The sequence below is a fragment of the Calliphora vicina genome, chromosome 4 (genome assembly GCF_958450345.1).
Source record: "Calliphora vicina chromosome 4, idCalVici1.1, whole genome shotgun sequence".
Classification (NCBI taxonomy): Eukaryota; Metazoa; Arthropoda; class Insecta; order Diptera; family Calliphoridae; genus Calliphora; species Calliphora vicina.
In genome coordinates, this window is record NC_088783.1 from 104,624,096 (window position 1) to 104,640,120 (window position 16,025).

General features: G+C 30.5%; 2 protein-coding genes across 4 annotated transcripts in view; both read left to right on the forward strand.

Moving 5' to 3' along the window:
* Positions 1-1,468, forward strand: part of Ctr1A (Copper transporter 1A) — a 71,738-nt gene extending 70,270 nt beyond the window's left edge. For both annotated transcript variants that reach the window (XM_065507184.1, XM_065507185.1), the window contains one exon: positions 5-1,468. In XM_065507184.1, the coding sequence (XP_065363256.1) occupies positions 5-206 (202 nt within the window). In that variant the 3' untranslated portion in view covers positions 207-1,468. The remainder of the gene's footprint in view (positions 1-4) is intronic.
* Positions 1,469-5,088: 3,620 nt separating this feature from the next.
* On the forward strand, positions 5,089-11,983 carry LOC135957622 (luc7-like protein 3). Of its 2 annotated transcripts, XM_065508407.1 has the most exons (7): positions 5,089-5,107; positions 5,182-5,297; positions 5,375-5,398; positions 5,476-6,326; positions 6,794-6,876; positions 6,940-7,248; positions 10,790-11,983. In XM_065508407.1, the coding sequence occupies exons 2-6, from the start codon at positions 5,220-5,222 to the stop codon at positions 7,041-7,043; spliced, it is 1,140 nt and encodes a 379-aa protein (XP_065364479.1). In that variant the 5' UTR covers positions 5,089-5,107; positions 5,182-5,219; the 3' UTR covers positions 7,044-7,248; positions 10,790-11,983. The 2 variants fall into 2 exon arrangements, with proteins under 2 accessions (XP_065364479.1, XP_065364478.1); XM_065508406.1 differs by lacking the exon at positions 5,089-5,107 and having other exon boundaries at positions 5,143-5,297.
* The last annotated feature ends 4,042 nt before the right edge of the window (positions 11,984-16,025 follow it).

The window sequence follows — 16,025 nt, forward strand, 5'->3', positions numbered from 1 at the left end:
GCAGTCCCACAATGTTATCGTTGAATCATGTCTTCCAAACATTTTTACATATAGTGCAGGTCACTGTATCATTCCTGCTGATGTTGATATTCATGACCTACAATGTTTGGCTGTGTATAGCGGTGGTGTTGGGTGCCGGTGTCGGCTATTTTCTATTCTGTTGGAAAAAGTCGGTGATTGTTGATGTCACTGAACACTGCCACTAGCAATGTGCAATATGTGTCTGATATATTGTATTAATCAATAGACATCTATCGTCAACGATGGCCATGTCATCAGAAGAAAGGGCATCAATGCCAGCAACAACAATAACAACAATAGGAACGGAAATGTCGATGATGGAACCAGTAGCGGAGGATAAAAACTTAAATAAAACATATAATAAAAAAACAAAAGCCAAGGCAACAAAAATAATCTGTGAAAATGATAAGCAACATCACCCAGAACAGCAATTGCAATATAATAGACAACAACTAGATTATAATTATTATGAATTTAAAAAGCAAAAACATGGAATTCCAAGAGTTCAAAATGAAAACAATGATGATGATTACGATTATGATAATGATAATGCTAATAATGAAACAATTACTATCGATAACATGGCCACAACTATCAAGGACCCCAACATTACATCCACCACCATCACAACCCTCACCACTACGACTTCAAAACGTATTAGCAATACTGGCATGATGATTTCTAGTGTTAAAACTTCCAATACAAGGATGCTGGTCAATGGTTGTGGTAACATCGGTGCTAATTGCTCAAATTGTCGAAATATTAAAATTCTCTTAAGACTAAGTTTAAGATATTTTTATGATATAAACTGTGAATTTGTAAAAAATATTATATAAAATGAAAAGAAATTAACTATTAAATAAAATATAAAAAAAATGAAATTATTACTAAAAAAAATAAAAAATGTAAAAAAAAAACTATATAAATATATTATACACTTTAGTTTTTAAGTAAGATTCTTCTTAAGCTGAAATTTTAAATATTTTCAGCAGATAAACAAAATAATATTATAAATATTAAATATATATATACATGGTTACATTATACACAAAAATCCATATTAAATTAACTACAACAAACATTTATTAACTACATGTATGTATTTAAATATAAAATTATAATAAATTCTTTTTTACTAAATTAATTTAAAACAAAACACAAACAAACAAAATCAAATTTAAATTTAAAATTTAAGATTATATAAAAAAGAACAACACACACAATAAGGGAAGATTACAAGAAAGCTTTAAAGACTGCAGTCGTCTATAAAGTAATATATTAAACAATACTTTAGGCATAATTGTAACTCAAGTGAATTGGAATTTTAGACAATTAAAACTAAAAACTAAATTTGTTAAAAAAAAGAAGTAAAATAATCTTATTCTTAAAACTAAATAAATAAAGATATATATATATATTGTTTTTTATTTGTTATCAAAAACAAAAATCATGTTCTTTTAATTTTTATTCAGAACTTTCTAAACGAAAATAACAATGTATGAAAATGTTACCTAACTCAGCAATTTATAATTGAAATAACTACAGATTCTTACTATTTTCAACAGTCTTTCCTATTATAACGTATCATATTTAACAATTTATATACTTACCGCCTTATTCATAATCAATTTTTAATTTTATTAATGGTTTATAAAACAGAATTTCCATACAAAATTTGTTTAATAAACCTGTAATAAATTTAAAAATTGATTATGAATAAGGCCTTAAATAATTGGTTAACGTTACCCGATTGGCTCAACAATTTGCTTATTCATCCACAAGTGAAGAAAAATACAATAAAATAGCCAAACTTAAAAAATATCACAAAATTTTTATACATTTTCGCATTTAATTAATTTTGAGCCTGTGGCCAGTTATGGACCGATATTCATAAAATCCAGTAGTATGATTTATAGATACATGTTAGTTTTTTGTAGTTTAATGGGTTTTTAGGAAGTGCTCCTTATATGGGAGATATGACCAATTATGGGCCGATTTTCATAAAAATCGCTATAGTGATTTTGGTATTTATCAGGCATATGATGAAAAACGATAGTTTTCAAAACTGAAATCAATTTCAAAAACGATTTAAGTGTGATGAATTTCGATTGATTTCATATTCAATTTTTGTTTCATTCCGTATCCTTTTTATAACAAAAAACCATGATACAACAACATAAGGTACACCCAGTAGAAAATACAACAGAAAATATAAAAAAAATATGAAAAAAATCAAAATCAAAGTTTGACGTTATAGGGCTAAATAATGAAAACTCTCCCTAGTGATTCTACCTTCTAAAATTATTGTATCATGACAAAAACAACAAAATAAGCAACACTCCATTTGTTTATCTGTATTAATGTAAAAAATGAATTTGGATAAATTCCCTTTTAAACAAATTCGAATTTGAAACTACATAATATGACAAAACGATTCAAACACACACATTACACCTTTTGTCGTTTTGAAATCGTGTTTGCATCTAAATCGTTTTTCATCACAATCACCCTTATCGTGGTTGGCGTAAACGTCTTACCCCTACGACTGTTTCGTACTAGATTAAAGATAAAATGCAAACTGTTTCTTTAATCTAGTACGAAACTGTCGTAGGCGTATGACGTTTACGCCAACCATGATAAGGGTGAATATTTGTGTAAAATTTCAACCTGATAGTGCCTTTTATGGACCTATGGTCAAATATGGACCGATATTCACATAATTGTGAATAAATATTACCAATCTTTCTAAATTATTTTTATTTTATTTAGAGAGCAAAAAAGGCCATACAAAAATTCATATTACATAGAAAATAACGTGAGCAAAAAAAAATGCAAAAATTAACTAAAATTAATGTGTTTTTGGAAGTGGTTCTATATGGGATCTATAACCAATTATGTACCGATCTTCATAACGTTCGGTACAGCGATTTTTATATATATGGGGATTACGCATGTCGAATTTCAACCTGATAGCGATATATATAAGATATTTATGTGTATTCAAGTGATTTTCAGAAGTGAACTTTATATGGGGGCTATGGCCAAATAGTGACCGAACCAAACAAAAATTGGTCTCGTGATTTCTCCTTGCATGAAACTTAGTTGTGCTGAATTTTGAATGGATACTGTAATTCATGGACCGAATCTCACCGTTTTCAAAATAGTTTGCCCTATTAATATAGGAATGGTGAGTGAAAAATTTCATAGTATTATATGCAATAAATTATACAAAATATAAAAAATTGAAAATTATCTAATTTTTTTGAGGTTGTATCACATTTTGACCCATAACTCTGTTCTGTTATACCGATGTTGATTATTTTCAATACCAAACTGCTTGGGACAATAATAAACTTCCTACTAAGTTTGTTTGTGTATTTTGGACCTGAGAGTGTTGTACACAGACGGACGTACATATGTAGTTCAACAGACTTAGAATTTCATAAGAATCAAGAACATATATACTTTTTTTTTGGGTCTTAGATGAATATTTCTCAATGTTAGACATGGAATGACAAACTTAAATCACCACTTACTTTTTGAAGAAGCAAATTATGGAATTAATTTCAGTTTCGATCTGTGACAGGCCTGATAGAATGTGTCACTCTCAACAAAGGACTCCCATAATTACAGTTCTTTAGATATTCGAAAATAACTATTTCATTGGTATGGAAGTTATCACGACCACCGTAAATATCACATCCATTTGTATTACAACTACATACTACATGTTCCGATTTTTAGCTCAAAAATGGTAACTGGCAACAATTTAAAGGAAGTTTGAAATAGACTTGCCACCTTTTGAAATTTCCAAAACGGGACACCACTAAATGATCGGAGAACGATGGAAAAAAACATGGAAAATGACCTAGCGTGGGTTATAGGACTTGCTGAGTACATTACAAATTGTGTCAAAAATTTCAGAAACACCTTCAAATTCAGAAGTTATTCTGAAAAAAACGTTTACAGTGATGTTTTTCAACTTATCGATCTGTAACTCAGTCAGTTTTTGTTCAATTTTTATTTTTTTTAACGTGTTCGGAAAGAAATCTTATTAAAACTGGTCTGTCCCGTCGAAAACGGGACGGTTGGCAAGTCTAGTTTGAAAATTCAGAATAAACTAGTTTCCAAAATTTTCGTTAATGGTAACACAATTATTCAGATATACGAAAATAAATATTTACTTAGTATGGGAGGAGCCAACCCCATTGTTCCGATCCCCTTCAGCAGCAGCAGAAACTGACATCAAAGTAATTTGCTCAAAGTTTTAAGATTCGAAATTATAGTTCCTCACATTTTTTCAAAATTAATAGTTACTTGGTATGTAACTACCATACATACCAACTTATAGTTCCTCACATTTTTTCAAAATTAATAGTTACTTGGTATGTGAGGTGGCATGCCTATTGTACTGATTCCACCAATTTTTATTTCATCTTTTACAATAATGCCAAGTTTAGAGGCTTTGATTATAGTTCTCTACATATGGGACTATTTGAGGAGCCACAGAACAAAAGGTACTTTTTTAAAAATTTTGGGAAATTGATTTTTTCTGGAAGATTTCAACCCAAATATTATAAAAATACCAATTTGTAAAAAAATTCTAAAAAGTACAATTTGTTCTGCGGCTCCTCATTTAATCTGTATGCGAGGTGCTACGATTAATATATTAATTACGTAGAATTGTCTTCAAATTAATCGTGAAAAGTTTTAAAGTTCCTACTATTACAGTTCGCATGATATTCGCAAATAAATACATATTGATTTTGTACGGGAATTTCAAAAGTAGTCTTCCTGGTACACAGGAAGAAAATTCCAAGAAAGTCGTTTAGCAGTCTACAGACTTCAAATAAATAAACCAGCAAACTTACACACCTATTAATTTTTATATATAAATTTATGAATTCTTTGTCACACACTGTAAATATGTACTAAACGTTTTCACTTATGCCTTTTTTATACAACTGTTTGTTACTTCAACATTTTACTACGTAATATATACAACTCTGTGAGTTCTTTGTTAAATCAATTTTTTTACACAAGCGGCAGCAAAATTCGTCAAAAACGTGTAAAATAACAAAAATTTGTTAGAAAATTTACTGAAAAATAGAAAATATCAATTAATTAATAGCTAATAAACAAAAATAACAAACTTTATAGATAATTTATAAAACAGTGTAAAGCATAGCTCATAAAAAATGGTGGACGCTGCACGACAAATGTTAGACGAGTTGATGGGCAGAAACAGAAATTTACATCCATCGGAAGCTCCCAAAGTAATTATACATACAATTTCTATAATTTTTTTTTGTGCAATACCTTTTAATTTTTGTGATTTTCTTTCTGTTTATAGTCTGTAAACTGGCAAGATCCTGATGTAAGTTCAAGGTCACTTTATAAATGTCAAGGAAAAATCTATAATATATTTTCTTACCATTTTCTATATTATTTTAGTTGTGTCAATATCATTTAGTGAAATTTTGTCCGCATGAATTGTTTGTCAATACACGAGCCGACTTAGGACCTTGTGGTCGTATACACGACGATGAAGCCAAACGAAAGTATTCAGAGGCCAGACCATCAACGCGCAAAAGGCAATTTGAAGATGAATTTTTATATTTTTGTAATTCTATGTTAAATGATGTTGATCGTAAAATACAGAAGGGCAGACAACGATTGGCCTTAATGCAAAGGGACCAACCAGTCCAATCGCATGCGTCGAAATACCGCGAACAATTAAATAATTTAAATGCCCGCATCAAAAAGCTGGTGGCTGAGGCCGAGGAAGCTGGCACCCGCGGTGATGTGGATCAAGCCCAAGATCTGATGGTACTTTGTGAACAACTCAAGGAGGAGAAAGACAACATGGTGGCACAATACGAAAGTATGTCGAATAACAAAGATGAAAAGCCTCTAGTTGCAACACCAATTGCGAACAATGTTGAAGTTGCTGCGCCGGATATCAAAATTGAGGAGGGTGGTGATAAGTCGCCGCACAGTGATGATGATGCAGCATCTAGTTTAGCTGGTGATAAAAAGCTGAATGCTTGGATGCAAGATATGGGACATTTGCCGGAGAAACAAATGGAGGTATGCGAAGTTTGTGGTGCTTTTCTCATTGTAGGAGATGCCCAACAGCGTATTGAGGACCATTTGATGGGTAAACAACATTTGGGTTATTCCAAGTTACGCCAAGCGGTCGAGGAGATACACGAGCAACGTCTAAAGGATCATGAAGACGATGAACTTAGAAGGCGAGATGATCGATCCTCGTCACATCGTAGTTTCGAACCGGAGCGAAGGCGGTAAGTTGTCTGGGTGAACCCAGTAATGAAATAAAAATAATAATAAAAGTTTACAATGTCAGACGTTTGTTTACGATTTGGTACAGATATGTTTCTTAATTTCCCGGCACTATTAGTTGCGAAAGAACTTTTTCAAATCAGAATATATGTATAAACAAATATAAACCAGCATTATTGCTATGGTTTTTTTATATATAAAAATCCTTAGAAGTTTTAATGTTAAGAACCATAACATCTTTATACTTTTCCAATAATTTTTTTTTTTATCACATTTGTTTTACACAATTCTATAAAATTACATATTTATCATGTGAGCTATTTAAAATCGATCGTTTTGAAACCGATTGATTTCCATCACTTTTTTACTCTTAAAGCTGGTGAAAAATCTCAAGGAAAAATTTATATTTCCCGATAGAATATTTCAGAGGAACTAAAAATATAATTATTTTTATTTTTTAATTTTCCAGTGATCGTGAACGTGAACGTGAATATCGCGAACGTTCCCGCGAGCACGGCAGCAGTCGCCACCATCCAGGTGAAAGGCACCGACGTAAGTACTATATAAAAGGAAATTGTCAAAACCATATATTAAATCTACAATTTATGTTTATAGACCATCATAAATCTCACCATCGCCGCCGTTCTCATTCACGTAGCCGCAGTCATCGTAGCAGTCGTGATCGTTATAGTCGCAGCCGTAGCCGCAGTCGTTATTAAAGCATTGGAACACTTGCTGACCCCTTTCCTCCCTTCATATTATGAACATATACATATACAAACCAACTAGAGGTACACTTCCCTTATCTTTATTACAAAAAAAAACCTAAATGATTTGAAAAAAATCATGAAAAACAATTTTAACAATACAATTTAAAAAATTAAACCACAGAAAAGTCATAACGATCTTACTACACAAAACAAGGTGAGTGCAAATAATTTTCATTCTATTAATTTTCTTTTTTTTACACAATCTCGTATATTTTCTACTAGATGTTAGAAAATTGAATAAAAAAAAATCACAATCAATTAAAACTGTTAAATCAAAAGAAAATAGTGTGCATGTTTAGGTGTGGTAGTTGTAATTAAAGAAAATATTTAAATGTGTTTTGACTATTATTTAACTATAAAACGGATTTTTTAAAAAAAATACATAAAATTGTTTGTAGAATAAAATAAGAACTGTATGTGTAAATTGCTTTAGCGAACTACAACTACTGAGTAATTGTGGATTAATTATAGTGAAACACTTTGGATCTTTAAGTAAACATGCAATGCAGTTGTTGGCCTAAACAATTTAAAAAAATTATTACACAAATACTCTTCTTTTATACAACGTATAAAAGTTGCAAAAGTTACCAGATGATTGTAATTCTAAGCATAAGAGGGACACTTTAAGCCTTTGACGTCCTTTATCATAACAGGTACTCTCCTAATTAAAAAAATAATTATTTAAACAAATAATGAAATTTGATAGTTTATATATCTGCTGCTACTAAATACTAAACTTATTTTAAAGTACACCTCAGGGCCAAGTTTAAAGAAAAGTTACTGATAATATGGCTATAAATTTTGGTTGGTTTCCAGTAGATCTCGCTCACTCACTCACGAACAGGTACTTTATTTAACATGTTTTTTCTTGCAACTAAATTTTATATTTAAAGGTCTACCATACCTCAAATCCCCCTTTTCCCCAAATACAAAACAAACAAACTAGCATTACACAGTCCAATGAACTCGTTGTTGACCACTAAAAACGAAAGTCACACACGCAACCAGGTATTTTTAGTCATATTGATATGAAATCATAAGAAATCTCTAGTTATAGATCTTTTATCTGTATATGATGATTGATTGATTGATGTATGTATGTATGAATCTGTAAGCTGCATTTTATCAGTTAAATTGTTGTTGAAAGATTACAGATGACCTTGTTCATCGTTATCCTCCATTGCCAATTAACAAAAGACCAAACGTCAAAACGTTCTATTCTAAGAAAAACAAACATATGTATATTCCGGCCATACTTTAAGGTAATTGATTGCTAAAACGTTTTAATATTTTAATAAATATTTTCAAGCTTAACAAAACAACAGATCTTTTGTGAAAATTATTTACATAGGTATAAGAATTTAATTATGTATATTGTTTTCTGAGGCTAAAAAAACACAAACACACTGAAAAAATATGCGTTTCAATATTTAAACTTCTCGAAAAATGTATTAGAACTACTCTTCTCGATACTTCAGCGCTTTGTAAAGGTAACACAATATTTTAAAAAATAATTAGAATAAAAAAATAAATAATTTTAATCATAAAAATTATTAATAAAAATATAATAATATTTATAAATATTTTATTTGTTTTTTTTTTTGCAAAACAAGTTTTAAAATTAGTATGTATATTAAGATACGTACAAAAATATGATGTAAATAATGCTTAAAGATTTCATAACCGTTTACCATATTAACTAGAAACAACTCTGAAAGTAAATGTTCACAGAAAACCATTGAGCTTTTATATATCGGATATGATAATCTCGTGAATAAATAGACCTTTTCAACCAGTCCACAATTCGAGAACAACATGATTTCAAATCCTATTATTCACTTCCATTGATAGAATAAATACTATCTCAAACTTTATCTTTTAACAGTTCTTGTTTCAGAATCCATACATTTGGAAAGTTGCCCTTATTCTCTTTTCGTATATCACAAAAGCTTGATTGATTATTTCGTTCACACCCATTTCTGTTTAGGAACCGATCATTTTAAATAATCTGAATGAATAATTCTGATATAGATTAACATGCATATATGCCGGATCCATTCGATCTGGCCGACTAAAAACAAGAATTTAACTATTCAAACAACATGCTTTACGGCTTGTGGTCCCTAAACTTATGCCTATCATGTTCTACTGTCGAGATATGTCCAGTGTAGTGCAGCACCATTTATTGGACTTGACACCACATTAAAAATTGTATAGTTCTAGCTGGTACAACAGATTTACCACACGGATCGATTTACCCAAATCATTTGACTCGGCTAATTCATACTAAAGACCACATAGAGAAGTACTCCCACCAATGCTCTTCAATATTTATTTAGATTAACTTACTACAACCCCTTATTTCAAGATGTCTTAAGAGTGTTTTATGCTGGTGAATGTTCCATATTATCATGAGATGTAAAAGTCGACAACAATTTGCCGATATCTGACCAACATTGCGAACTTTTTGTAGGAATAACAACGATTTCTTTTAAGACTTATTAATGGTTTCGTTGAAACTCAGGACAAGGTTTACAAACGGTACAAAACAATGAAATCCGTAACGCAATTGGATATGCCAAGATGACGTGGACGTAACAAAAGATACCTGATATGATTCTAATGAAGTTTCCTTTATTAGAAGTCATCAATGGCTGTACAGGCAATAGAGCTCTGAACAAGTAAGAAGTAATAATACTTTCGAATTGTACGAGGGTGGATCAATAAGTCCGCGATTTGTTTTAATTTCCCCACTCTTAATTGAAAGATGACTGACAGTCATCTGTCAGTTGACTGCTGTCAAAATTTGAACAATCTGCACCATTTAGTTTGTGTTTGACAGCCATTGATAGCAGACTATATCGTGACTTGAGGTGAAATTTGATAAAATTAAGTACTATCGATCAATTTCAATTGTTGAGGTCTCTACACCCGAAACAATTGAAATCACGCTATCGGCCAATAGATCGGAGATTGAAAGTGCGAGATTGTTTAAGTCATAGGCATCTCACGTTTCAATGTTGAATGATCACTTGGGTATGAGCAAAATTTCCGCAAGATAGTTGCTGCGTTTGCTCAAATTGGGTGCACAAAAGGGTACACACATGTGCAGTTTCCATGGCAAAAATCCATGAATTAGGCTACGAAATGCTCCCTCTTTCGCCATATTCTTCGGATTTAACCCAATTTAAGTTTCCAAACCTGAATAAATGTCTCGGTGGAAAAAGATTTGACTCCAACGATGAAATCATCTCACAAAAATACCCATTTTGATGATCTCGACAAATGTTAATTTTTGGAAGCGATAAAAAATTGGTTGGACAAACATACATGCACACAAATTCCTCTATTTGCCTACCAGTGATCTGAATAGTCAATTGCGTTCGGTCCCTAGAAGCTATGAGTGCCGACCACTGATCTAGACAAAGTTGTATGTCAATATTCCGATTACTGTCTTTCAATGCGGGTTTTAGTGATTCTCTCAAGAAAATATTACAATTTAAAAATGAATATATGGAATCGGTTATGAAATCTAAACAAAAAAATACAAATTGAAATCTATTTTTTTTGTTAACATAAAAAGGCCATCAATATTAAATATTTTACTACAATATTTTATTACTTTTTTAAATTTTAATTGTTAAAAAATCACTTTTAGAATTCAAAACACTAATACATTGTTATTATAATTTTAGTTGGAAAACATCAAGAAGTGAACAAGACATCCACCACTCTGCTTGCAACTCCTTAGCCAGACAGCAGCTAAACGTAATATTAAGGCAGGCACTCTCTCACAGGTAACTTTCTACCACAAACTGTATCAACCTGAAGACCTTTTTCTCTCTCAAATTAATAATAATAGAAAACAAAAAATAGTGGAACAACGAATTATAAAATCTACACATATTATAGAAAATGTCATTTCCATTAAATGCAAACAAGAAATTAATTTTATTGCGACTCGTATCAGGAATGGATTCAAATCACGCCAAACACATAAACGAGGTGATTGTTTTTTTTAATTTTATTTCTATTGTACATGTATTTTCATTGTTTTATTATTATTATCTAATATTATTTCATATATATTTTTTTTTGATAAATTGATTAAAACATAATAATTAAAATGTTATTGAGATTATAAAGAAATAATTTATATAAAAAAAAGAATTTATGCGGACTATGTACTTACTACATAAAACATAGTTCTTAATTTTATTTTTGAATAAAATAGCATTTGTGTGTTTAGTAATTTAAACAATGTTGTTATTTTTTTGATATATATTTCCCTTTATAATTTCATACTCTTAAAATGGGAATTTGCAATATAAATATACAACATTGAGCTAAAGTAACATAAATAATTTTCTATAAATTTATTTAACAAGTTTTACCTTGAGTTATTGTTTTATTTAAAAAAAATATATGCCATTGAACACACATTTTGTTTATTATGAAAACCCATTTAAATTTTTAAATATTGAACATTTTCTTATACCTTCTTATCTCTCACTTCCTAATTAATATCGTGTTTTATATCTGTAAAACTTATTCTGTGCAAATGATGAGAAATTTTGTTTAAAATTCTTTTTAAACTTTTTGTGATTTTCCACTTGATCAATCTGTTGTTTTTTTTTATTTTAGCTAATAACACACTTCTTTTAAAATCACAAAAACAATTTTAAATTTTAAAAATATATATACATTAATATATATATTATATATATAGTAACATAAATATTAATATCTAACAATTCATATACATATTGCTAAGGTATTTATATACATAACTTTAAGATCATGAATGAATATAAAAGAAGTCAATATTGAACAAAAACAACCAATTAAATATTTGACTTTTTAAATAAACGTAATTTTAAATAAAAATATCCACGAAATTTGTTTTATTTTATCAAATTGCACGATTATATACATTGAAACCAGATTGTTAACTGGTTGGTGGATTAAAACATTATACAGAGCACTAAAAAAATGTAAATGCGCTTTAAAAACGAAAATGTTACTTCGATTCGTTTTACAAAACAGTGACCAAATTACCACATTCGTGATCGCTATCGTATCGAAAAGTAATTTCGATATTGATATTATAATAAAATTTCTTACTCGATGTAGAATGCCATGATATCAAATAAGAAAACTACGATACATTTTACTCTATATAGAATGCGTTAATTCGGTCCGGGAAGTATATTCTTATATTAGGTTCGGTTTCCGGACTTTACAAATTGCCGCTTACTATGAGAAATCTCAAACAGGTGTTTGTTAAGGAGTTTATTGCATTTGTAGCCATTAATGGGTTCAGGAATGTCCAATTAGTCGACGTCCTGGATGTCAATACTATAAAGTTCAGTGTTTAAAAAACTAGACTACAAGTAGCAGTAGCAACGAAAAAACAGAAGTAGTCTAGTTAAAAAATTAATAAAAACTCGGAGTCAATCAATAACTACTACTACTGCTACCTTCACATTTAGCAGTTTATAGCAGTTGAAGTAGCAGCTAAGTAGCAGTTGAGGTAGCAATAAAATAAGTCAAAAATAAAAATCTTCAGCCAAAAAAGTTGTTGTTGTGAATGTATATTTGTGTATGTTGGTCGTGTTGTAAACAAAAGTTCGGCTTTTTTGTTATACACACAGACAACACGATCTTTCTGTTAGCAACACGAACATCTGAGACGAATAAAAACGAATAATTCTTTCAAACACTCTCAAAACAAAAACAACACACAGTGTTTAATTCTGTCAATTTTGGTGTTATGACTGAAGATTTTCTTTTTTGACTACTTTTATTGCTACCTTAACTGCTGCATCAACTGCTACTTAATTGCTACCTTATTTCTAAATAATAAAAATTAAAACTTGATAGAGAGCAGTAGCAATGATTTGTATTTTTATGCTACTACTCCATTTACAATTCATGTTGTATTACTACTGCTCTGTTAAGAGTTTTATATTTGATGGTAGCAGTAGTTTAAAAAAAAACAAGAAAACGAAAAAAGACAAATGCTACTGCTACCGCTACATGCACTTTTTTGAAGCAGTAGTTGTAGCAACAGTTAAAAATTTTTTAGTTTCGTAGCTTTTTAAACACTGATAAAGTTTTGATGAATGTAACGAGGGTAAATTTTCGTAAGGATCTGATGGTCGGAGTGACATGGCTGGTGAGAAACTATCAGGAACTTTTTAGTCAAAAATTCATTATTGCCGAACCGATACCATCTAGGTCTGCTCATGAAAATGATTAGCCATCATCCGGTAGCGGGACTGTATAATTTTGGGCGGTTTAATGCTCACCATATGATAATAAGATCCATATTGAGTTTTCGTATATCCTTGATTCTAAAAATTAGCATGAGCATGTAGTTTGATAAAAAGGACCACAATCAATCAAAAACACGATTTTGAATTTTTGTGTAGTTACGTCCGTTTGCATTTAAGTTGACGATATATGAAAAGCTTTGTTGGGACTAACCACTTACATAATTTGTTCCCAATAACTTAAATTACGTTCCAGCAGATATTTGAATATGGATAATGCGTAAACTTTTCCGTTTAGCATAAGAATTATAAATGTTGAAAAGTAACGTTACTAATTTTTTAGCGCCAACGATAACAACGACGACAGAAGAATTTACCAAATTTTGAGATGGTACCAAATTCAAAGGTGTTGTGATATTCGCTACCCTTAACACTAGCGAAAAATTCAACTTCTGGGATGGCTGCTCATTAAAATGATATTAGGCTGTATGATTCCCTATTGTGAAATTGATGTTGTAGAAGATGTGTGCTTACGTCTAGAGTTGGGCTTAATCATTATTTTTACTGATTGCTCATATTTTTTAAAAACAAATAAAGACGAACGGTTTCACTGTGAATGTTTTTGCAAACTGCTTATGGAAATAATAACCATAGAACTAGTGATATTGCAACTACTTCTAGAACCCGTTATGAAGAACAATGTGGTGATTCTTAAGAAATTCTATAGAGTTTAATAGGAACCTAGTTAGTTATTTAGAACTACATAATTTTTTTTATTGAAATTTAGAAAATTTCAAATTGAGAATTTCAGTTTTAAATTGAGAAAATTTCAATTTTCAAATTGAAACTGAGAAAATTCCAATTGAAATATAGAATTTCAATATGAAATTGCGAAAAATCCAAATGAAATTAAGAATTTCTATTTAAATTTTAGAAAATTACAATTAAAATTGAGAATTTCAATATGAAATTAAGAAAAATCTAAATAAATTGAGAATTATAGAATTTTTTCAATTTCATTTCGAATTTTCTCAATTTAATTTCGATCTACATTGATTTTAACACACAGCCGATTTGCCATCCACGATTCAATGAAATTTTCCATAATTATTGTAAATTATCAGAATTAATCGAATGAGAAGCTGGGGAAAAAGAACATTTTAACCTAAAATTCTACTGACAGTTTTCATACAAAAATCATTTTAACAGACAGTATAACTTTAGGTTATGTAATAACCTGAATGTAGTAGTTACAGCTTATCATTAATTTATTTTGAGAAATACAATTCTCATGTTTAAATAAAAACACACACATGTAATTTTGAAACATTTATTTAAATTTTGAATAATCCAAAAGAAAAAAGAAATAAACATTTATAAGTTATTTTGATAGCTTTAGGCTTTACATTAACTATTAACTCTTAATTATTAATTTTTACACAGAAGTATTCTTAAAATGTACGCATATTACATAATATATTTAATAAATTAAAGGATTTGAAAAGAGCATTTACATAAACATACTAAAACAAATGTAGTTTCTTAGCTACTATTGTTTATGTTGTAAATGTTTGAATAACCTATTTATACAAAGTAGTTACTAAGTTTATATCACTATGTCATGTAATGAATTATTTGAAGTTTTAATAAATGACAGTTCTTTTCTGATACTCAACACAACAGGTTATGGGCCTCATGACGCGCGAAATTTAAAGAGAACAAGTGTAAAGAAGAAAAGTGGAAGGAAAATTTCGAGAACTTGTTAAATCGGTTTTTAAATTCGTTTATTACATTATTTTTTTTAAAAAAAAATTTAAATTGCGACGATAGAATGGCTGCAAATAATTTGTCATTCCCGTTTGATAAATTGCGTGGTCGGGAAAACTTCGACGTATGGAAGCGCCACGCAAAATCATATTTAGTCCTAAAGGGCTGTTGGGAAATGGTACATGTAGGTCTTGGCGAAGCTCCTACTGGCAACGATCTTCAAAAAGATGAACGCGCACTAGCCGAAATCACGCTCATGATGGAACCATCGAATTTTGCTCACATTGCGACAGCGGACACTGCAAAGGAAGCTTGGGACGCACTTTTAAATGCTTTTGAGGACACGGGACTAACTAGGAAAGTCGAGCTTCTCAAACGTTTGGTCCAGATGAAGCTATCGGACTTTGGCAGTGTACAAGAGTATGTTAGCGAAATGATAATGATGTCGCTGAAAGTTCAACAAAGTGGGCTAAAACTTGATGATGAATTGATAGCCTCACTCATGCTGGCCGGTTTACCAGACGAGTTTGCATCACTCGTGATGGCAGTGGAGAACTCCAAGTCGAAATTAAGCGTTGATATGGTGAAAAATTTGTTGCTTCAGGACGCAAAATTTGATTGTCCAAAAGTGGAGAAGGCCTTGGTTTCTAATAAGAAACAAAACACTCGCAAATTCAAATGCTATGCGTGTAAGGGAGAAGGGCATATGGCGAAAAATTGTCCACAAAGAGCAAAACCAAACGCAACGAAAAAGAAGAATGAGGAAAGAAATTCGTTAGCAACTTCTTTATTTTCATCGTCTTGTCTACATACAGTAAAGAACAACAACAATATTGAAGAGTGGTTTATAGACTCAGGGGCGACTTCACACATGACAAATACCAAAAGT